This window comes from Solanum verrucosum, unplaced genomic scaffold (genome assembly GCF_900185275.1).
Source record: "Solanum verrucosum unplaced genomic scaffold, falcon-dt-bn FXZP01000008.1, whole genome shotgun sequence".
NCBI lineage: Eukaryota > Viridiplantae > Streptophyta > Magnoliopsida > Solanales > Solanaceae > Solanum > Solanum verrucosum.
In genome coordinates this window covers 2,347,515-2,370,182 of record NW_026020195.1, presented here as the reverse complement: position 1 = coordinate 2,370,182, position 22,668 = coordinate 2,347,515, and the positions used below count along the sequence as shown (strand labels likewise).

General features: G+C 33.0%; 4 protein-coding genes and 1 pseudogene across 5 annotated transcripts; 1 reads left to right on the top strand and 4 right to left on the bottom strand.

Moving 5' to 3' along the window:
* Positions 1 to 517: 517 nt before the first annotated feature.
* Positions 518 to 4,559, bottom strand: LOC125829738 (cytosolic sulfotransferase 5-like; annotated as a pseudogene).
* A 1,754-nt stretch (positions 4,560 to 6,313) lies between these two features.
* LOC125829737 (cytosolic sulfotransferase 7-like) lies at positions 6,314 to 8,133 on the bottom strand. The gene is made up of 2 exons (XM_049508928.1): positions 7,756 to 8,133; positions 6,314 to 7,270 (listed from the first exon to the last, which is right to left on the bottom strand). Exons 1-2 carry the CDS (start codon positions 7,916 to 7,918, stop codon positions 6,483 to 6,485), a joined length of 951 nt encoding a protein of 316 aa, XP_049364885.1. The 5' UTR covers positions 7,919 to 8,133; the 3' UTR covers positions 6,314 to 6,482.
* Positions 8,134 to 8,704: 571 nt separating this feature from the next.
* Positions 8,705 to 14,102, bottom strand: LOC125829735 (uncharacterized). 2 transcript variants are annotated; one of them, XM_049508927.1, is made up of 11 exons: positions 13,972 to 14,102; positions 13,767 to 13,860; positions 13,042 to 13,101; positions 12,660 to 12,761; positions 12,187 to 12,263; positions 11,690 to 11,813; positions 11,327 to 11,391; positions 10,497 to 10,566; positions 10,145 to 10,220; positions 9,396 to 9,486; positions 8,705 to 8,829 (listed from the first exon to the last, which is right to left on the bottom strand). In XM_049508927.1, the coding sequence occupies exons 1-11, from the start codon at positions 14,083 to 14,085 to the stop codon at positions 8,722 to 8,724; spliced, it is 981 nt and encodes a 326-aa protein (XP_049364884.1). In that variant the 5' UTR covers positions 14,086 to 14,102; the 3' UTR covers positions 8,705 to 8,721. The 2 variants fall into 2 exon arrangements, with proteins under 2 accessions (XP_049364884.1, XP_049364883.1); XM_049508926.1 differs by lacking the exon at positions 8,705 to 8,829 and having other exon boundaries at positions 9,297 to 9,486; positions 13,767 to 13,843; positions 13,972 to 14,067.
* An 820-nt stretch (positions 14,103 to 14,922) lies between these two features.
* Positions 14,923 to 17,588, bottom strand: LOC125829706 (uncharacterized). Its single transcript, XM_049508898.1, has 6 exons — positions 17,492 to 17,588; positions 16,926 to 16,955; positions 16,633 to 16,734; positions 16,315 to 16,422; positions 15,213 to 15,267; positions 14,923 to 15,090 (listed from the first exon to the last, which is right to left on the bottom strand). Exons 1-6 carry the CDS (start codon positions 17,581 to 17,583, stop codon positions 15,037 to 15,039), a joined length of 441 nt encoding a protein of 146 aa, XP_049364855.1. The 5' UTR covers positions 17,584 to 17,588; the 3' UTR covers positions 14,923 to 15,036.
* Positions 17,589 to 18,941: 1,353 nt separating this feature from the next.
* LOC125829741 (pentatricopeptide repeat-containing protein At2g26790, mitochondrial) lies at positions 18,942 to 21,896 on the top strand. Its single transcript, XM_049508932.1, has 2 exons — positions 18,942 to 21,471; positions 21,812 to 21,896. Exons 1-2 carry the CDS (start codon positions 18,998 to 19,000, stop codon positions 21,816 to 21,818), a joined length of 2,481 nt encoding a protein of 826 aa, XP_049364889.1. The 5' UTR covers positions 18,942 to 18,997; the 3' UTR covers positions 21,819 to 21,896.
* The last annotated feature ends 772 nt before the right edge of the window (positions 21,897 to 22,668 follow it).

Below are 22,668 nucleotides of genomic sequence, written 5' to 3'. Positions count from 1 at the left end.
AATTCTAGACTCATACTTCATAAAAGAGATGCAAAAAGACATGGAAGATAGACGCTTAAACATTTAAGTTTTATTATTTTCAACAACCCTAACTTATTACTCATTTGAATGAAGTAATAGAAAAGCTTGTTAAAGTAGTAGTTACAATAGAGAGAAGTAATGAAAACACTCCTAAATTTGACGACGTGAATTATTAGTTTCTTCCCTGAATTATTAAAAACTTTATACCCATCTATTTGATTAACTGAACTTAAATACATTTCTGATCTTGCCACATGGGTGAAAAACACCAAGAATTTAGGGGTGTTTCGATACTTTTCTCGGCTTTTTATTAAGAGTCTCACGCTCGTACAAGAGTTTGAGACCACTTGCTATACTATGTGACAAATCGGGGTGTATTTAATTTGAGTTAGCCAAATAGATGGATTCTTTTAAGACTATCACTAATTCAAAAATGAAACTAGTAATTTACGTCAAATAGTTCAGGTGTGTTTCCAATACTTCTTGTTTATAAGTATCAAAGTTCAAGGCCACTCCCTTGAAGCTTCAACTCGGTAATCTTGTCAAGTTGCTCTTCCATTTCTGGTGCCATGTGATTCTTCCAATCTCCAACAAATCCTTTTCTAAAAAATGCATTATTGTGGGCATAAGAGAGGATTGATCCACTCTTATTAACCTCCAAGTTCTTAAGCCTCTCCAAGCTACACTTGTTCAAAACTATCTCCAAATCCTCTTCATTACCAAAAGGCTTTCCAAGAAACAAGGCTATTTTTGCCACCTCTTTCTTATGGTCTATCTTCAAGTCTTCATACTTCAAGAATAATATTTTTTGAGGCATTTTTTTACTTTCTTCCCAATACGGATGAACCCCTTTGCAAAAGTACTCCACAACTTCTTCTAAAGGAGAAAGATCTTCTAAACGCTTACAATCATAGTTGAAGAAATGCCACATAGAAATTATGGTATCTTTAGGATTTCTTGTTATGTATATAATCTTGCAATTATCCGAATTTTTGATTGAGTCTGGCAAAACTCTATAAGGTAAATGAGTGTGAAATAATCTTGGAGAGGGCATGCATGGTGTATAGATCATGAGTTGGAGTTTTTAAATAATAATTCATGGCCTCTATTGTTGGAACATGGAAATGAGGATTATCGTTAACTAAAAGGTCTTCTTCTTCCTCTTTATTACCTTGCATGATGGATACACATATGGCCTTGAGCCATGTTGAACCTGTAAGACAAACATCGGACATTAGAATGAAAATATATAATTTTCGTTGATCATTGATGTGTAAAAAGTTACAAGTTGGGATTGACGAAAATATATAGTTGATGAAAGGTAGACCTAAGATCTATATACGAGTATAAGGCACTCTAATTTTTAAATGTGTACACGCAACAAAAAAATTGTTAGGAAAGACCACATTTTAAGAGTGTGTAGGTTAGGTTTTGATGATAAAAAAAAATGACTTCGGTAACGAGAATTGGAAAATAAGTTCCATAATGGGAATCCCACGCCAATCGTCTCCTCCTTATACTCTCCAATGTATATATATATCTATCTATATTTACCTTAAAAGCATGAACTCCTAATTTGAATGTTAAATTACTATAATATCCCTAACTTAGGTTGTGACTTTTTCGATGAGTTGTGACTTTTACGATAAGTTGTGACTTTTTTGAAGGGTTGTGATTTTTCGATGAGTTGTGACTTTTCCAAAGAATTGTGACTTTTTCAATAAGTTGTGACTTTTCCAAAGAGTTGTGACTTTTTCAATAAGTTGTGACTTTTCCAAAGAGTTGTAACTTTTTCAATAAGTTGTGACTTTTCCAAAGGGTTGTGACTTCTCGAAAAGGTCATGACTTTTCAGATAAGACACAAAAAATATTTGTTCATACTACCCTTTGTTGACTATAAATAGAGGGGTTTCCTCTCAGTTTTCAACCACAATTTGTTTTAACTTCTACTCTTCTTCTTCTTGCATTTTAATTTTTTTTGTGTCATTTATTATCGTTGAGTTAGTTTGAAGTTTAGCGGAATATGAGGTACCACTAATATGATGAAGTAAGTCGTTCTATCCTAAGAGGGTATATTCCGTAACCTCGAGTACTTGAGGAAAATAATTTTGATGATATAATCATTATTTTTTTGTTTAATATATACATCAATATGTAACGTTCCAAATTTTGTAGTCTAAGTTCATTTGTTTATGTTAACATTTTCTCTTGTGACAGAGATATATGCCTCTGAATATTTTTTCCAAAATTTAGAGAATTGTCATGATTTGTTTTTTATGCTCAAGACAAATGAATGACTTTATTTATCAATATTATTTATGTGATTTAGACTCTCGGGAATTTTTCTTCAAAATAGTTATATAAGTATTGCCCTTTTGTTTTACTTATATACTATTTCTTAATATTTTAGTATTTTAGACGAAGAAAAGTTCATATGACTTGTAATAACGCATGTTGAAGTTTGTATTAGTAATTTTTATTATTTATTTAATAGTTAATTTTATGAGATAAATATTTTCATTAATGCAAATATATATTTATATTTGGGTAGGTATTTGTATTTAAATTAAAGTATTATATATGTCACAAATGTATTATCAAGTTAACAAGATCTTCTAACTTCAAAGTATATTATTTTAAAATGTTCTGAGTTTTTCTATAAAAAAAACTCACAACAAATATGAAAATATGTGAATATATAAAATGTATTTGTTCTCTTCACATGTTCATAAGACATCTAAACAATTTAATGTGGAATACACATGCAAAGCACATCTGGTTAGATAACCAAAAAAATATATAGATCAATTATTGTCTATAAGGTAATATTAGTGGAATAAAAGGTTTGCATTAATAAGAGATATATATGACGATCCACATTGAACATTCACAAAAGAATCTGCAATATTATTTTTTGCTAAGTTTATTATTCAAATCTTCGCTTAAATAAACAGTACTATTTACTATAACATATATATTTAAAATTGTTATTCACGTGCAACGCACATGTCAAAAAACTAGTATATATATATGCTATTGTGATAATATTTAACATCAAAGAAAATCAGGAACACATTTTCCTTCGTACCAAATACACAACCTTAAATATGGAACATATATATTTTTCCACAAGAAGATAAAATAGTTGATGAATTCATTAATCAAACTCAAACCAATTGATTAATAAAAACCTATTTTTATGGAAGATACCAAGAGAACATCATTAGGTTCTGTTTTGAAGGTTGCCTTGAAGATCATGGCTGCCTTTAAAATGATAAGAGTGGACCAAAACCCTTCCCACTGATAAAGTTGATGTATGTTATTCCACGAATGATCAGTTTTGGGCAGTTTCTCTATAATTCTCTCTATTTCTTCATTATTCACAATTGCTGATGATTTTTTCTCACTCATTTTAGGAATGGAATTAATAAAAATAGTGGTAGTTCATATAGTTTAATTAGCCAAATGATATGTGTGTCTATATATGGAGGAAGGAAGAGTCGTTTTAAAAAAACATTTACATAATCAAATTACTTAACGTAATTAATGCGATGCAATGAGAGATCTATAACATCTTGCATTTGGTGATTCTAGCATACTCTATAATTTATAGGATAGCCAAAAACATCATATAGTATAAATTTCTTCTTGGACTTCTTAAAGAAAGATTTGAAAAAAAATTCCATCACGAGTTAATTTATGATTTAATTAGCAATGAAAAATCAATTGAATGTAAAGTCATCCTAATTGATGTCCATTTGTAGCTCTATTAGATAGGCATAGCCCAATCTATGTATTAATAATGAAATTTTGCAGTTGGATGATGATAATATTATCCGCACATGGCGTGAGTTTGAAGTAATTAAGAGCAATAAATTGTCTCCATTTCAAAGCTCATAGACATTTGGTAGAAAATAATTAGAGTCTAAATTGCCTTATAATACTATATACTTATCCATATTTAAATATTAAAAATAAAAATAATTAAGAATCTTACCTGTTATAAGCATTAAAAATTCGAGACGATATTAATTAATATCTTCGAATTAACTAAAGTTATTAGCATTGTCTGCTTATTTCATTTTAACACATCAACAAATTCATTTTTTCTAAAATACACTTTAAATTTAATATTTTTAATTTCAAAAATATTATGCCGCTTTAAAAGCCACCTTATCTATATCACTTATTAAAATAAAAGGTTTCGCATAATACATATATTTTTCCACTAGAAGATAAAATAGTTGATGAATTCATTAATGAAACTCAAATCAATTGATTAATTAATAAAACCTGTTTTCATGAAAGATGCCAAGAGAACATCATTAGGTTTTGATTTGAAGGTTGCCTTGAAGACCATGGCTGCCTTTACAGTGGTAAGAGTGGACCAAAAACCTTCCCACTGATATAGTTGAATTTTATTCCAAAAATAATCAATTTTGGGCAGTTGCTCTATAATTCTCTCTATTTCTTCATTATTCACAATTGGTGATGGTTTTTTCTCACTCATTTTAGGAATATAATTAATAAAAATAGTGGTAGTTCATATAGTTTAATTGGCCAAATGATATATGTGTCTATATATAGGGGAAGGAGGAGTGTAAAAAATATTTACATTACTTAAACGTAATTGTTAATGTGATGTAATAAGAGATCTATGACATCTTGCATTTAGTGATTCTAGCATACTCTATAATGTATAGAATAACCAAAAAAGATCATATAGTATAAATTTCTTATTGGACTTTATAAAGAAAGATTTGAAAAAAAATTCCATCACGAGTTAATTAGCAATGAAAAATCGATTGAATGTAAAGTCATCCTAATTGATGTCCATTCGTAGCTCTATTAGATAGGCATAGCCCAATCTATGTATTAGATAGGCATATCCCAATCTATGTATTAATAATGAAATTTTGCAGTTGGATGATGATAATATTATCCACACATGCCACTGGTAAAATGAAGTAAGAGCAATAGATTGTCTCCATTTCAAAATTCATATAGACACTTATCATTTATAGCTGGTTTTGCAGGGCAGGTATATATATATATATATATATATATATATATATATATATATATATTTATATTATTTTTTTCGATTTTCAATGGAAGAACTTACTCCGAGAAGTCTTATCTATGTTGACTAGTTTACATTCTAGACATTGCATAATATAAAGATAATATTCCCCTATCTGCCACTGCCATCTGTGCTTCACTGCCATATATAATTTCCTAAAAGCTTATTGAGCTTCTTCAGTCTTTTGCTCCTACGCGCTGCTCTACAGGCCCAAACTCTTCGACACAATTACTTCTTTGTTCATAGCTTGGTTCAGTGTTGGGTTCATAACACATTTATTTAGAAATCATTCACATTAAATTTAATAAGTATGATGATGAGTAAAAAAAATAAATTTGTCAAATTCAATTTGATGGTATATCATATTTTTGTAAATTAAATTAAGTTTATTTTGTACATCTCTAAAATTTGAAGAAGAAAAAAAGAAAAGACAAGCAATGAATCCACCCATGTCATACATAATAGGTAGAAAATAATTTGGGTCTAAATTGCCTTATAATACTATTTTCTTATCTATATTTAAATATTAAAAATAAAAATAATTAAAAATCTTACCTGTTATAAGTATTAAAAATTCGAGACGGTGACTAGTGGATATTAATTAATATCTTCTAATTAACTAAAGTCATTATCGTTGTCTGCCTATTTTATTTTAACGCATCAACAATTTTTTTTTCTTTTCTAAAATAGACCCTCTAACTTTAGTATTTTTAATTTCAAAAACATTACGCCGCTTTAAAAACCACCTCATCTATATCACTTATTAAAATAAAAGGTTTTGCATAATACATAAATAAGATCAAAGAAGTATAATGACATAAAACTCAATCCATAATATATTAAAATTCCATGCGTGCATAACAACATTATTACAAAAGATAAACTTTTATAGGTGTCAACAATTAAGAGATATTTCTAGACTCATACTTCAAAAAAGAGAACAAAAAGACATGGAAGATAGATGCTTAAACATTTAATTTTATTATTTTCAACGACCCTAACTTATTACTCATCCGGATGAAGTAATAGGAAAGCTTATTAAAGTAGTAATTACAGTGAGAAGTATTGAAAACATCCATAAATTTGATGACATGAATTATTATTAGTTTCGTTTCTAAATTATTAACAACTTTATACCCATCTATTTGACTAACTGAACTTAAATGCACCTCTGATCTTGCCACTTGGGTAAAAAACACCAAAAAATTAGGGGTGTTTTCAACATTTCTCTCGGCTTTTTATTAAGAGTCTCACGCTCGTACAAGAGTTTGAGACCACTTGTTATGCTATGTGGCAGATCAGGGTGTACTTAAGTTGAGTTAGCCAAATAGATGAATGTTTTTAAGACCGTCAATAATTCAAGAATGATACTAATAATTCACGTCAAGTAGTTCAAATGTGTTTTCAATACTTCTTGTTTATAAATATCAAAGTTCAAGTCCTTCCCTTGAAGCTTCAACTTGGTAATCTTGTCAAGTTGCTCTTCCATTTCAGGTGTCATGTGATTCTTCCGATCCCCAACAACTCCTTTTCTGAAAAATGCACTATTGTGGACATAAGAGATGGTTGATCCACTCTTATTAACCTCCAAATTCTTAAGCCTCTCCAAGCTACACTTGTTCAAAACTATCTCCAAATCCTCTTCATTACCAAAAGGCTTTTCAAGAAACAAGGCTATTTTTGCCACCTCTTTCTTAGGGTCTATCTTCAAGTCTTCATACTTCAAGAATAATATTTTTTGAGGCTTTTTTTTACTTTCTTCCCAATATTCAAGAATATGTTCGAAAAATGGTCCATAATGATGAACCCCATTGCAAAAGTTCTCCACAACCTCTTCTAAAGGAGAGAGATCTTCTAAACGCTTACAATTATTGAGGTGATGCCACATAGAAATTAAGGTATCTTTAGGATTTCTTGTTATGTATATAATCTTGCAATTATTTGAATTTTTGATTGAATCAGGCAAAACCCTATAAGGTAAATGTGTGTGAAATAATTTTAGAGAGGGCATTGTGTATAGATCATGAGTTGGAGTTTTTAAATAATAATCCATGGCCTCTATTGTTGGAACATAAAAATGAGGATTATCCTTAACTAAAAGGTCTTCTTCTTCCTCTTTATTACCTTGCATGATGGATACACATATGGCCTTGAGCCATGTTGAACCTATAAGACAAACATTAGACATTAGAATGAAAATATAAAGTTTTTTTTACTAGTTAATATCTTAAGAATTATATAAGTATAAGGCACTCTAATTTTTAAATGTATACACGCAACAAAAAAATTGTAAGGAAAGACTACATAGTGTGTAGGTTAGGTTTTGATGATTAAAAAAATAACTTTCTTAACGAGAATAGGAAAATAAGTTTCATAATGGGAATCCCACACCAATTGTCTCCTCCCTACGCTCCAATATTCCATCCCCTCCCATACACACACTTCCTCCCCAACCACCATCTCCACCGCCCTATCCCTCAACACATATAAACGATGTTTTGACAATATTTAACATCAGAGAAAATTAAGAATACATTTTCCTTCGTACCAAATACACGGCCTTAAATATGGAACATATATATTTTTTCACAAGAACATGAAATGCTTGATGAGTGCATTAATCAAACTCAAATCAATTGATTAATAAAAACCTGTTTTCATGGAAGATGCCAAGAGAACATCATTAGGTTCTGATTTGAAGGTTGCCTTGAAGACCATGGCTGCCTTTAAAATGATAAGAGTGGACCAAAATCCTTCCCACTGATAAAGTTGAAAGTTATTCAACAAATTATTAGTTTTGGGAAGTTGCTCCATAATTCATTCTATTTCTTCAGTATTCACAATCGGTGATGATTTTTTCTCACTCATTTTAGGAATATAATTAATAAAAATAGTGGTAGTTCATATAGTTTAATTGGCCAAATGATATATGTGTGTCTATATATAAGCCAAATAAAAATATTTACACAATCAGACTACTCAAACATAATTAATGCGATGCAATGAGAAATCTATAACATCTTGCATTTAGTGATTCTAGCATACTCTATAATTTATAGGATAACCAAAAAGGTCATATAGTATAAATTTCTTCTTGGACTTTGTAAAGAAAGATTTGAATTTCATCACGAGTTAATTTATGATTTAATTAGCAATGAAAAATTGATTGAATGTAAAGTCATCCTAATTGATGTCCATTCGAAGCTCTATTTTTTTTAAAAAAAATCCACCAAAGGTGGGGATTAGGCATAGCCCAATCTATGTATTAATAATGAAATTTTGCAGTTGGATCATAATATTATCCGCATATCGCATGAATACAGAGCAATAAATTGTCTCCATTTCAAAACTCATAGAGACTTGGCATTTACAGCTGGTTTTGCAGGGCAGGTACAAAGTGATGAATACCATACACTTAGAAATTAACAGTAAAGAGGATACAGATACCGTCTGTTTACATCAGCAACAACGACACCAGATCAGAGAAACTAAGCCATCCGATTCATTCCAAGCCTGTTCAAATTACATTTTAAATGTCATCCTCTCTCCACATTCATAATACCTTGCTCCGATTAGTCTCTTAGTTCTGTTTATCTGTGCTCTGCTGCTTCATAACTTCATTTTCCACGCCTAGTAGCCCTACTGAACATGTCTTTGATATTAAGGGAGTTGGTCTCCGCTTTGATCTTTTTAGTCGGTCTTTTGCTCTTAGTAGTCTTTTCCTGCTGATTTGGAAAGATAAAAAAAAAGGAGTGATGCACATTGCAAATGAAAAACTGAAAGTAAATAAATTAAGCAGAATCTTATATAATAGACAAGTTCATGGCAATCTATTGTGATTTGCTTTGTGCTTTTTCTACTGTTATGTCAGCATGCTAATAGAGTGTGTGTATATATTATCATTGCCACAACAATATACTATTTCTCTATTAAAGTGTGCATCAACTATACATACAAATATCTTTTAAAGACCGACTTTCTGGTAAATTTATCCTTCATCTGCCCAAGCAGGAAACAAATGGAAAAGAAGAATCTCTAACATAAAAAATGAGTTCTTGATGCACATGTAGGCTTCACCCAAACATAAATTGCAACAAATATTACAGTAGGCTAGGCCTGGGAGAGAAACATATTGTAAACGTAAGATTCAATTTCGATCTTTCTCATGATGCATCAAGACAGAGTGATAATATTCTTGCACAGTTTATTATCCTTGTTCCTGGTGCCGTAGAAAATACATACTAATCACCAAGTCATGGGATTGGAACCAGTTTAATAGTGGTTGTCTTACCTGTTCGTGATTGAAGGACTCGAAACTATTATCCATTGGTGATGAATGCATTTCAGAATTTGACGCTTTTGTGTCCTCTTGAAAGTCTATGCTGTAATCATAATGATAACAATAAAATGGTTAATAAATTAGAGGAAACTTAATGTTGCCATCTTCAAAAAAATTAAAGAACTTGTAAAGAGAAGACATGGGATTTTCACAACATAACCACCACCGATATAAAATGTACTGTCAGTTAGCATCAAGAGGAATACTTTAACTAGGAACATAGTCCCCTAAACAAGACCAGTCTGGCCCCTTATCTAAGCCAGAAAGTCCATCCATGCCTTGTAACTCATACAACAGCATATTTGCAGGCTAGCCATAAAGCAGGTGCTTAAACATGGTAATACAGAATTTTACAATTGATTTTTAGCATCGGAAACACACCCATCTAGGTATCATCTTTATATATTGGTAATTTATCTTCAAATTTTTCACAAGAAAACTTATGGTATTATGAAAATAAGCTGGAGGCTTACTCATTAGATAGTTCAATGGATTATTTCAGAAGCTAAATGTGAATTAACATTATTCATCACACAGAGTGTGTAAATAAGAGAATATGTCCTGAAAGTTGTTTGTCTCATGTTGCATTTTTGCCTTTTAAGATATTGTGTAAAAGCATAACCTCTATCTAACGATACCTAGACAAATAACTTCAAAAACAATCAGAAAAAACTCGGCCATTTATCAGTTAAAGGAAATACCTTAATTTGCTGCAGAGGAGCTTCAACCAAGGCTCTTCCTTCAAGTACTCTCCAATTATAGATACTGCATCAGTTACTGTTTACTTCAAAAAGCATTAATTAGTATAATCTTTTAGCTTTCATATGGACATGACAGGAAACCACATATTTAAGATGATAAGCGCGCTGAATTGGCCAAACAAACTTATTTCCTGGTTCTTTAAAAACCAAGGATACATTAAAGATACTTGAAGAGTTTCTCAAACAAAGAACGATGTAAAAAATGTCTTCGAAGGACTGCAATTGGCTATGAGCATCATAACGTTTTAAGTGTAAAAAATTTAACGAACTCATTATTCAAAAGGAGACGTACATATTTCTTTCTTATCTCGAGCAGCATAGTTCTTATCCAGTGTCAACAATGTCTTCTTTAATTGTATTACCTACAAATATCTTAAAAGTTAAAATAGAGACATGGAACATAATGAAAATTGTGTCTGAGAGACTAATCAATCTGTAAGATGGATAGACCATTGTAGACAAAGAAGACTTCACAAGATATAAACAAGACGCTACCAAAATATAAAGAACACCTCAAAATAGAAGAGATTATTAGTTCCTTTTATGTAAGACTCTGGTTGGTTTCCTTTGGCCTTTGAAAATATATGACTTATCTAGTTATTTTACACCCAAGTTGCATCATTTCCATTTGAAAAAGTCCAAGTCCGAGCTAGAAGATAACACATGCACTGTGGCGCTAAGCTGTTTCTCTTAGTTATTATAAGTTGCTACTCAAACCTAGTGACAGGGCAGGTAGCAAGTTATACGATAGCAAATAATCAAGTACATTTACACTACAGTGGATCAGAGTGGCAGCCAGATCATGTGGAAGAAAATTTCTTATATAACTATGTGGACTACATCATACTTATCATTGGACCATCTTCAGAACTCAATGTAGACATAACTAACAGGAGATCCATCTACAAGCTAAACTATTACAGGCCATTAACTGGAACAAGTTATAAGTGGATTTTCATACTTTTTACAGATTGGGAAGATCAGATACTGGAGAGTCAATCACAATAACTCTTGAACTTCTAATTTCCAAAAAGTTGTGATTTTTACTCTAAATGCTAGAACATGATCATCACAGCACATTGTTTCAGAGCAAAAAAAACCACCCAAGGGATGAAGTCTGACCTTCAAGCATAACCACTTTAGCACCTTCTCATCATTAAGCCTAAAAAACTTTGTCATTCCTACATCTGTTGACAAAAAAAAAGGTAGAGGGATGGACATCAATATTAAGCATTAATTAACTTGAATTAGACATTCACCACCAACCCAAAAGTAAATGTTATAGTTTCAAATGTTTTATGAATTACATCATGTTAGACTTCAATACCATTTTCATATGTTTTTCTCTACACTTTATTTGACAAACTTTAAGTCAGATACATGGATAATATATCTATTGAATACTCCATAAAATATGAGATGTCATGCCATCTAGCATAATAAGACCAAAAAAAAACTGGAGATAGGACAATAGTATATTATCACCTTTGACATCACAAACCACTTGCATGCAGTTCTCAGCAATGGAAGAAAGATGCTGATATCCAGGATAGCCTACAACATAAATTATTTCATCCACTTGCCTAAACTTTCCTGGATCATCATTTTTCTGCATTTATCACAATAAACAAAAGAGCAATTAGAAACCAGCTCATCAAGTGGCAGACAGTTGTCTCTTGCAAATGGTGCATTCAGCAAAGGAAACTCAACCAGCCAAAAGAGAAAGAAGATAATCTGAATCTTATGTAGTCATTCAGAAGAAAGGGAGTAATAGAGTCACCTATTTTGTAGACAGTTCTTACGGTCAAATGAAAGTAGTTTACAGGCAGTTCCTTTTCTTAATAAATAATTTATAAAGCAACAATACGTGTAAAATACACACTTTCAAGTATTACACTTCTCTACTATAAACTTTTTGCTAGCAGTTTGTTTATATAAGAAACTTAAGAGAGATAAATAACTCAGAAGTTAGAAATTAATACCTTCATTCTTGCTTCTTCGAAAATAGGTAACAGAACAAAAACTGGATCGACTGGAGTTGCAGTATACAAACGACCATCTGTTTTGAGAAATAAATGAGTACAAAAAAACTACCAAGAAAGCACTAACAATTCCTCTAGAAATAATGACTAATAGCATTGACTGATTTGAAGAGTAGAAGATATAACCAATAGGCTTCTCTAGAAAGAGTACAAGAGGTAAAATATAAGCATAATGAAAGGCAAATTCAGATGTTGAAGATATATTTAATTAAATATAAGTGTGCTCTCTAACCACTTAAACTTTTAGATGAGATGGTTACACACTTATCATTCGTAAACATATAGCTTTAGTTCCTGTAAACTATTACCTTGAAGAGATTGGTTCATCAAGACAAATTATGAACAACGAGGGCAACTGCAGATTTATCAGCTTTTGAAAAGGTTATTTAGACCAAGCTCAGACGAATATTTACCTTCACATACATAATCCCCAAGGAACCAAGACCCATAAGATTGCTTGAACCAGTGAAGTTCTTGAAGAGATCCATCAACACAAAGGTAACATGTTGCATTTCCTGTCACAAAAGCAATTTTTTTAAAAAAATTATATCAATGTTACTGGACTATTAATACAATCATAGTGGCAAACCAATTCCCACAAGATAGTATGGCAATCAGCAAGAGGTTAGGGTGTGGTTAACAAAAAATGACCTATAGCAATTTCAATACATCCACAAAAAAAATATCTCAAGCCACTTCCATGAAAGCATTATAATCATAGGAAAAACAGTAAACAAATACACATAATTGAAGACATCTAAAACAAGCAGCTGCATGAAAAGTGCAGGAATTTACCAGATTTGGGATGTCGAAGAGATAAAAGCTGCTCTACCTTGTTCCCATCCTTAGAAGGCTCTGCAATGTCAAAGTGAGAATCTTAATATTGCATTCAAGTGAGTATAGAAGATTCTAGAGCTGTATCTAAGAGATTGACATATCATTGTTCCCATGTACCAGCAACACAGCAAGAGAGATGTCAAGATGATTTTATTTTTCTTTCTTTTCTCAAGACGAGTTATTTATTTCCATAATCAAGATTCGACTATATGATAAGTGTATCAGTTTAACAGCATATCTGGAAGAACCAACAAGTCTTGAAATCTTCAATATCCATCTCCATCCTTGGAGATGAAGGTTACAAGTAGCTACTGATCCTTAAGCTACAGTAACATACATGCTCAAGACACTCCTTTAGATTCCAAATGGTTGAAGATATTCAAAGAATTGAAATATCGCACACATAATGAACTCAATTGAAAGTTTCTTCCTTTTTTGCTAACAAAACATAATGAAGGTGTAATTAACATAGTACTATGTCTCTAATCTCAAAATAAAAACAGTAGCAAGAAAAAAGACACAACCTCAAGCCAAGAGATAAAAATGAACACTCACAAACAAAAAAAGAACCATAATACCCAATCGAAAGTTTCTTCCTTTTCTGCTAACAAAACCTAATGAAGGTGTAATCAACTTAAACTAGAGGACACACAAAAAAAGAAAGGTATATTAAAAGGAAGTACCTTTTGCAATAAGAACACGAGCTTCATCTAGACCTTCCCACCAAGCCATGGAAACCTTTCTGACACAAGAAAAACCTCTAGGAGGAGAACTATTCTGATAATCAAATAAAATTATATAGTGAGATTAGTAAAGACACAAAGCATTAGAAACTACAAGAAGAGATAAATGGGTGTAGGGTATTTGAAGGAAAGAATGGAACTTTACCACTTGATGGAAGAAGAAAGGAACAATTTTGCCGTATAGCGTTGAAGAAGAAGAAGAGATTTTGCAGAAATTTGGAATTGGCGCCGAAATCAGTGGTGGCAATGTCAAGTCCATTCCTCACCCTAGTAAAGGGTACCATTCTAACAAAAAGGCGTTTCTAAAACAAAAATATTTTTTTTCGACATGTTAGAATGTGTTTTCATGAGTTCAGTTATTAGTAATATAGAAAAATAAGTGTATGTATATTACTCATCAATTAAAAACATTACCGATATTAGTTTTAATACATTAATAATTTTCTTCATAAGCAACAACCAAAGGATCCCTAGTGTTTAGAGTTGGATTCCAGGCACGAAAGACTTCCTAATTCTCTAGTCGAATTATCACTTTCATTCGACGATACAAATAAGATAGACGTGGAGAGTGCTAGAAAACCAAATAATCTTTCAATGCCTAAGTTTGCTATGCTATTTGGTACTATACAATTCTTTTATTGGTTTTTGGATCTTCTTTCTACGAGAGATAATGAGAAGAATTCACAATTTGACCTCAACATTGAATTTGATTTTCTGATACAATAATTTCGTAACATCGACTTTGAATTTGATCTCATGATATAATAGTTATGTACAATTTAACTTCGACACTGAATTTGATCTCATGATACAATGATTCCATATGAAACGATATGAACCTTTGATCTAACTCAATCACAAAAATGAATAATATAAAATGAGGGTCAGACATCAATGGTTGAACCTGCCTCTAACTCGTGGTTATTCATGTCCATGTTACTGCAGCTCAACAAAATAAAACTTTACAGAAACACACAATTATCATTGACCACAAATATACAAGTCACTAGGTGGTGTGGTTCCAATTCCACTCAGTGTCTAAAGGATTTTTTTCAACAAGAAGAAAAAGGAACACATAATCAAGTCCTTGGACATTAAATTTGCACAGCTCTTTCAATGGATAGAAGATTATGTTGGCTTCATTCTTCACTTTTTGGGTCTCTTGTCGCGGTAAATCCTCTCTCCTTTAGCAATTTAAGACGAATACACCTTAGTAAGCTCGTTCTGGCGGAATCTGGAGCAACTCACGTATCCCTTCACAAACCTGCATTCAAGTTTTTTTCATTAAATATTCATCAGTTAGTGTAATTTAATCAGGAGCATAAAAGAAAGGTCCGGTTTATCTCTCTCACGACTTCATATTATGTGAACAATTGAAACACATACCATCTTGATCTGGGCCTTAATTGATGCAATTAGACGTGTATATTCCTCTATTTGCCTGCACATTTAATTGCAAAAGATCTACACTTAGTTTAAGGCAAGAAACATGACTCAGAAGAATATCGTTTGAACTGTTGAACAGAGTGTTTCCACTCAAAACATGTAAAAATGAAGTCACAAAACATGCGGAGAAGGTTTTTCCTCTTTCTTGAGTGTGAAAGGTTCAAATACGCACCCATCCTTCACTTCCCTCCACCCCAGAAAAAAAACAAGAGCTGAACTAGGTGGTTCCAATACCAAGAAAGTTAAAGTGAAAATAGAGAAGAAGAGGGAGCAAAATAAGCACAAACATCTAAGCTGATTAGACATTGATATTCACATGCTCATATTCGATCTTCCTATCTTTTAATCAATAGCACAGTCTGATTAAAGTTTATCCAAACTGGAAAACAAAAACATGCTTGAGCAGAATAATTTGGAGTTGTTAGTTGAGTTATGCTGTCAGTGGATCGTAATTAAGGTGGTAGTTCAGGAGATTTTAGCTTTACCAGTACTATACAATCTCTATTAGAGTTGCCAATTTTTGCTTAAACAAGGTTTTTACCTTTTCCTTCACAACTTCACGGCTTGAGTTTCTTGAAAACTTTTAAGACTCTGCATTGGTGCATATTCCTCCACCTAGCCAGACTCAGTCCATTGCATGGAAAATGGCGTGATGGCTATTAAAATATGCTACTAACTACATGCCTTTGACACTGGAAAATTGCACTCGAACTTTTTCATCTCCCTTTATTAAGTGCCTGACTTACCAGTAATTAGATTTATGAAACACATCCTATCTCTTCTGATTAGCAGGAAAGAGATCCCAACTCTACATCCTATTGAATGCTCCTTGAGGTGTTTGATCTACTTTTAAGATGGCCAATTTACTGAATGTTATATTTATCTTTGCACTTATTTTCCAAATCTTAAGAACAGAAGATGGATTTATCATGTGACCAACTTATCCTTTACACAATGTTAAGATTTTGAAAGGGACTTTACTTGAATTTAAGTCCTCAAATGGAAATAAGACACTACCGATAGAAGCAGAGATTAGAAATACCTAGCTAGTTTCTCCTCCCTTGCTGATATATAATTTAGAGCTTCCGACCAAGTGAACTCCACATGAAATCCAAGTCCAACATCAACAAATATGCGTGTTGTATCTGGGCTGTCAGATCAACTCAGGAAGAAATATCAATATGCAGTGGATGAAAATACTGAGGTATTAGAAATCATCAAGATACAGATTTTCAATTGTAAATGAAAAAAAAAAAAAGCAAAAAGTATCAATACATGTTCAAATAAAGTAGACATCACTTAACTTTTATATATTCAATAATTTTCTACAAACATTTAAATAAAGATAAGAAAGACTTACACATCAGCTTGCAGGTATACTTCAGAGCCAATATTAACCAATGTCTTCAGATTAGTTACATTGTTCTTCTCCAAATTCTCTATATTACTTCTTAAATCAGAGCTAAAAAATGATACAGTTAAGAAAACTATGTAGACCTCCCTCCAACGTCAATTTTCATATAAGTAAGTAATTAAACAATTCATCCACGCACATACCTGCAAGTGCGAACTACTACTAAAAGTCCGAAAGACTGAAAAAATGATCCAACTATATGTTGGTAATGTAACAATATAATAACATGAAAAGGATACAAAATCTTTTGTTGTTCAAAGACCTTGTCCCTGCAGCCATAAAGTGGAAGGAAACAAGATGAAACAAAGTTAGGCCACCATAAGATTTTGTGCAGAAAATCTTATTACATCTTTTCTCATACATAGGTAACTTTAGCAATGTTGGGTGTAAATCATTCCATTACTTCCTATGCAATAGTTTGGACGTCCCTGTTCTTCACATATATAAATGTTAAATTTACATGTATGACATTGCAGATTTAAGCCCCAATTTGACATGAATACACTTAGTTGTTTTTTATTCCACTACACAATTGGACCATTAATACAACAACATGGCAAATAAGTTTCGAAAGAACATTCTTAAAACCACCAAAACGAGAATATTCTTGAAAAGACCTTTTAACTATAGGTCATCAAAGATCCATTCCCTTTAATAAGACAAGTGTTTAGCTGAGAAACATCTTTCTCATTCAAGGAAAGGGGTTGAACAGTGAATGAGAAAAGAAGTCCCCAAAACAAATAAATATATATGTAATAGAAAACGAGTTCAGGAAAACTGAAGTGAATGATATATTTGTTAGTACCGTTCAGCAATTGCGTGAACTAGATCTGGTTTCAGACGGCGATCAATAAACTCCTCAAATCTTTTTACTTTCTCTTGTTTAATAGTGTCCATCGCAATCCTATTACAAGATAAAATCATGTTAGAAAAAACTTAACCATCATATCAAAGATAAGACTACAAGAAACTAAGACATGAGATGACTCCAGCATTCGGAGACAGTGAAGAGTCCCTGTTAGAACACTAATTTCCACATAGATTAGAGTTTAAAGTGCCATGCCGTACGATCATAGTTTTTACGCCATTTGGCATTCTTATCATGGCCTGCTTTCACTAAGAGAGAACCTTTTCCAATTGAGGATCTATCCATATAAGTATTTTTTTCGCAGGTGTTAATGCTATAATCGTCCTAAAATCTGCATAAAGAAAATGGCACGCTTTGCACAACATCAAAAAATAGGAGATATAATAATTTATTGTATCATTTTCTACAAGTAAAGAAAGGAAATATAAAATTACCCCTTAACTTAGATAAAATGACAACAAACGTAAAGAATGTACTTCAACAATTAATTGATTGGGAAATTATTTCAACTTTACATACTACATATAGATGGATTTGATCAAGGCAAAACTTGTGAAAAGACACTATCTCGAGAATGTAGCTTCAGATGTCATGATTATTGGTTTCTAGTAACATGTCGATTAGATTCTCTTCTTCTCTTTCTTTTACCTAGTTGGTTTGGCTAAAAGCCTACCGCACTCCATGCAATGAACCACCAAGATTAGCTTAACTTCTTTTTCTACTAAGTTTTTTTTAAAAAAAAATGGTATAATGCAATAGATTATGAGAGATATTGCCTCATATGAAAGGGGGGAAATGGTTAGTATTTACGAGTAAGGACATACATGGGTGTAAATGATTAATTAATCTTCAGTTGTGTATTCATCGTTTCTATTTGTTAATTTTCTTTGTAATGCTACATAGGGTATTACTTTGGTAAATCAGATATGGATAATTTATACTATCACACCATCTCCTCACCACACCATATTTGCAATCCCCAAGCCTTGAGAAGCTTTCAAAGTAGTCGTACCTCCATTATATAAAGTATCTATCTTTCTGCTAGTACTTCACCAAAAGAGCGAAAAATTTTACTCAGCACCAATAGTTGTGCTGCCTCAATAGCAATGTAATGAGAAGAAGAATAAGCCATTGTTACCTTGTCCAAAATTGAAGCTTCCCAGCAAAATTTGAGCTTTCTGCGATTGTCACCTTTCCACAGAGTAATTCGTTTCAAATTTTTGCTTCTCATGAAAATTGAAATAAGGGAAGAGGAGCCCTAGGATGTTGCAATTTGGTGTAGTGAAAAGTCTAAAATACCCTTAGACAAGCATAAAATTTCCTTTTGAACAATTTGTATATAAATAGGGTTTAGGGTTTAAGAGTAGTATCACTCTCTCCTGCTACTTTTGTCACAAACCAGGTAGAATCAATCAATCAAATGCTTGTCTGAATATTTTTTCCATGTGGGTTTCGTCAATAAGGTTAGCTTCTTACAGAAATTTTTTCAAGAACACTCAATATATTCGATTGAAATCAGTTTCTTCAGTAGCTGAATTAACTCCATATTTGTCGGATTCTAGTTCTGATGAACAAATTGGAAATACCCACATGAAAAATAATGAGTTAACTAACAATACTGTTGAGGTGAACTCGTATTGGGTCACTGAAATGCTTAATAGTTTAAGGGAAGAGCCTAATGATGCTTTATCATTTTTTCGTCAGTTGAAAGAAAGTGGGTTTAAACATGATATTCAGACTTATATGGCTATGATTAGGACATTTTGTTATTGGGGTATGGATATGAAGTTGGATTCTTTGTTTTTAGAGGTTATAAATTTGGGAAAGAAGGGGTTGGGTTTTGAAGTTTCTGACTTGTTTGAGGAATTGGTGGAGGGGTTGAATGCTGAGGGCCCCAATTCGTTGGTTCGGGCTTTAGATGGATTGGTTAAGGCTTATGCTAGTTTAAGGATGTTTGATGAAGCTATTGATGTTCTGTTCCAGACAAAAAGGTGTGGTTTTGGATTGAGTGTGTTGTCATGTAATTATCTCATGAATAGGCTTGTTGAGTGTGGGAAAGTAGATATGGCTGTGGCGGTTTATAAACAGTTGAAGAGGATTTCGGTGAGTCCAAATGTGTATACTTATGGAATTGTGATCAAGGCATTATGTAGAAAAGGCAATTTTGAAGAAGCAGTTGGTGTATTTGAGGAGATGGAGAAAGCCGGTGAATCTCCTAATGAGTTTACTTATTCTACTTACATTGAAGGGCTTTGCTCGTATGGTAGATCAGACTTGGGCTATGATGTATTGCGGGCGTGGAAAGGAGTAAATTTACCCCTTGATGTCTATGCCTACACTGCTGTAATTCGTGGGTTTGTTAATGAGAAGAAGCTGCACGAGGCAGAAATGGTGCTGCTTGACATGGAGGAGCAAGGAATGGTCCCTGATGCCGTTTCTTATGGGGCTGTAATTAATGGATACTGCACTACAGGGAACATTTCTAAAGCTCTGGCTTTCCATGACAAGATGGAAACAAGGGGTATCAAAAGTAATTGTGTGATTGTTAGCTTAATTCTTCAGTGCTTGTGCAAAAATGGCAAGGCATGCGATGCCGTTGATCAGTTCAGTAGTTTTAAGAAGAAAGGCATTTTTCTTGATGAGGTGGCTTATAATGGTGTAATTGATGCTTTGTGCAAACTCGGTAGGTTTGAAGAGGCTGAGAAGTTGCTTGATGAGATGAAGGATAAGAGGATGACACCTGACATCGTGCATTACACTACTTTAATAAATGGATATTGCCTCCATGGACAAATTTTAGATGCGATGGGTTTATTTGATGAAATGAAAGAAAAAGGCTTGAAACCTGACATTATTACTTATAATGTGCTTGCTGGTGGATTTTCTAGAAATGGCCTTGTTAAAGAGGCAATTCACCTTTTGGACCATATGAAGGAACAAAAGTTGACACCAACAACTGTCACACATAATGTGATTATTGAGGGCTTATGCATTGGAGGTTATGGGGAAGAGGCTGAAATATTTTTCAATAGTTTGGAAAATAAATCCGCAGAAAATTATGCTGCCATGGTGAATGGGTATTGTGAATTAGGCAACACCAAAAATGCTTTTGAGCTTTTTGTTAGACTGTCAAAACAAGGTGTTTTAATTAAAAGGAAATCTCGTTTGAAGCTTCTAAGTAGCCTATGTCTTGAAGGAGAGTATGGAAAAGCGTTAAAGCTGTTTGAGATAGTGTTGTCATTAGGTGATGGCATTTGCAAAATAATGTGCAGCAAACTAATAGCTTCCTTATGTAGTGCTGGAGATATGAAAAGGGCCAGGTGGGTGTTCGATAATCTGGTTTGGAGAGGATTAACACCTGATGTGGTCATTTATACTATGATGTTAAATGGTTATTGCAGGGTGAATCGCTTGCAGGAAGCCATTTATCTTTTTGATGATATGAAGAAAAGGGGCATTTCTCCTGATGTTATCACTTATACAGTTATGCTTGATGGCCATTCTAAGAATTTAAAGAGAGATCGATTGTCATCAGATACAAGGAGGAATGACAGAGTAAGAAGGGATACAGGGTCAGTTTTTTGGAGTGAAATGAATGGGATGGAATTAACTGCTGATGTCATTTTTTACACTGTTTTGATTGATAGTCATTGTAAATCGGACAACATTGATGATGCTATTCACCTTTTCACTGAAATGATTGATAGAGGTTTAGAACCTGATAGTGTGACGTACACAGCTCTAATATGTGGCTATTGTAAGCAAGGACATGTTGAGATGGCTAAAGAACTTGTGAATGATATGTGGAGAAAGGGAATACAACCAGATAGCCATACCATTGCAGCACTACATCATGGAATCATAAAAGCCAAAAAGTTGCACCTTAGGCATAACAATAACTCAGCCCAAAATCGGAGGTATGTTCAACACGTTACATTTAGTAGAGTCGTTGTTAGTTGGTTGGTAGGCATATATGGTTTCCTTTGTTCATTTCTTGCAATATCTTCTTTACTCTTTTTGTTTTTTGTTTTGTGTTTTTTTTTGGGTATCATGCAACGGTTTAAATCCAGCAGTATGAAGCCTGGTTTTGGGCCTAACGTGGCTTGACAACTATCTGTTTTGATCTTAAGACTACAGGTTATCTAGTGTAATTTTGGCGAGGCCCAAATTGTTGCATGGTAGGGGGCCCTTGTGCTCAAGTGGTTGTGTTTCTTCATTTTCTTTGTTGAACAATCACCAAATCATTATTTTGTGCAGGAGATGATAAATATTCATTTGAATGTGAAGAGCACATACTTTGGTAATACTGGAAAGAGAAGAGTTGGTGCTCCTGATGTAACTAGCAAGCAGTGCGGTCACCATGAGGCCTGAAAATCAGGTATGAGAATTCAACATACATCTTTGCAGATGAATTCAGATGGCCACATGGCTCTGTCTCATCTCTGTTTAGTGCTCTTCCGAATGTAAGTTTTTTTTTTTGCCATTTTGATGTTCAAAATAGAGATTAAAGACTGCACTTCTGTGATCATTCATATTGCCTGCCTCCTCTGTGTTACTGTCTTCGAACATCTGTGATCTTGAATTTCCCCTTTCCTAATGCAGAAACAAGAAAGAAATTTGATAGGTATAGGGCATGTCAATACGTTCAAGATTAAGTTAATAGGTTCAACAAGGAGATAAAGAAGGGTTCAACTTGGATAAAACATGAACCTTATTATATTAACTCAGTCCTATAGTGTAATGAGCTTATGGGGTTGTGGATGCTAAATATAGAACTGAGATAACAGCAGATTCTATAAAGTCAGGGAAATATTCTTCAAAAGTGGAACCTTTAAAAGAACATATATAAATTAAGTAATCACACATCTCACATCGTATGACTGATATTTTACTTGAAACAAGGTCTGCCTCTTGTTCCCAGCATGTTTTGAGGTTGTAAGTTTTGTTTTCTAATAGGGAAGATGTCCTTTGAGTTGGCTTGGATTTTTTGCTGGGATGGTGGTAGAAGATGAAATCGTCAGATTTAACAGTTACTTTATTACTTGAGTTCTATGTTGCTGGGACTCTTCAATTTTCTTGCTGCCAACATGGGTGTGGGCTCCACACACGGATTT

Bases quoted from the DNA above. Each gene is read 5' to 3' on its own strand.
- LOC125829737 (XM_049508928.1), bottom strand. From the start codon at position 7,918: ATGGAGCAACTTCCCAAAACTAATAATTTGTTGAATAACTTTCAACTT. The intron at 7,271-7,755 runs GTTTTTATTAAT...TTTGTCTTATAG, and splicing joins GGCATCTTCCATGAAAACAG to GTTCAACATGGCTCAAGGCC.
- LOC125829735 (XM_049508927.1), bottom strand. From the start codon at position 14,085: ATGGACTTGACATTGCCACCACTGATTTCGGCGCCAATTCCAAATTTC. The intron at 12,264-12,659 runs GTAAATATTCGT...TTCTCAAAACAG, and splicing joins TGGGGATTATGTATGTGAAG to ATGGTCGTTTGTATACTGCA. The intron at 10,567-11,326 runs GTCAGACTTCAT...AGATATTTGTAG, and splicing joins TAAAGTGGTTATGCTTGAAG to GTAATACAATTAAAGAAGAC.
- LOC125829706 (XM_049508898.1), bottom strand. From the start codon at position 17,583: ATGGACACTATTAAACAAGAGAAAGTAAAAAGATTTGAGGAGTTTATT. The intron at 15,268-16,314 runs GTATTTCTAATC...TTAAATGTGCAG, and splicing joins AGGGAGGAGAAACTAGCTAG to GCAAATAGAGGAATATACAC. The intron at 15,091-15,212 runs GTATGTGTTTCA...ACTTGAATGCAG, and splicing joins TTAAGGCCCAGATCAAGATG to GTTTGTGAAGGGATACGTGA.
- LOC125829741 (XM_049508932.1), top strand. From the start codon at position 18,998: ATGTGGGTTTCGTCAATAAGGTTAGCTTCTTACAGAAATTTTTTCAAG.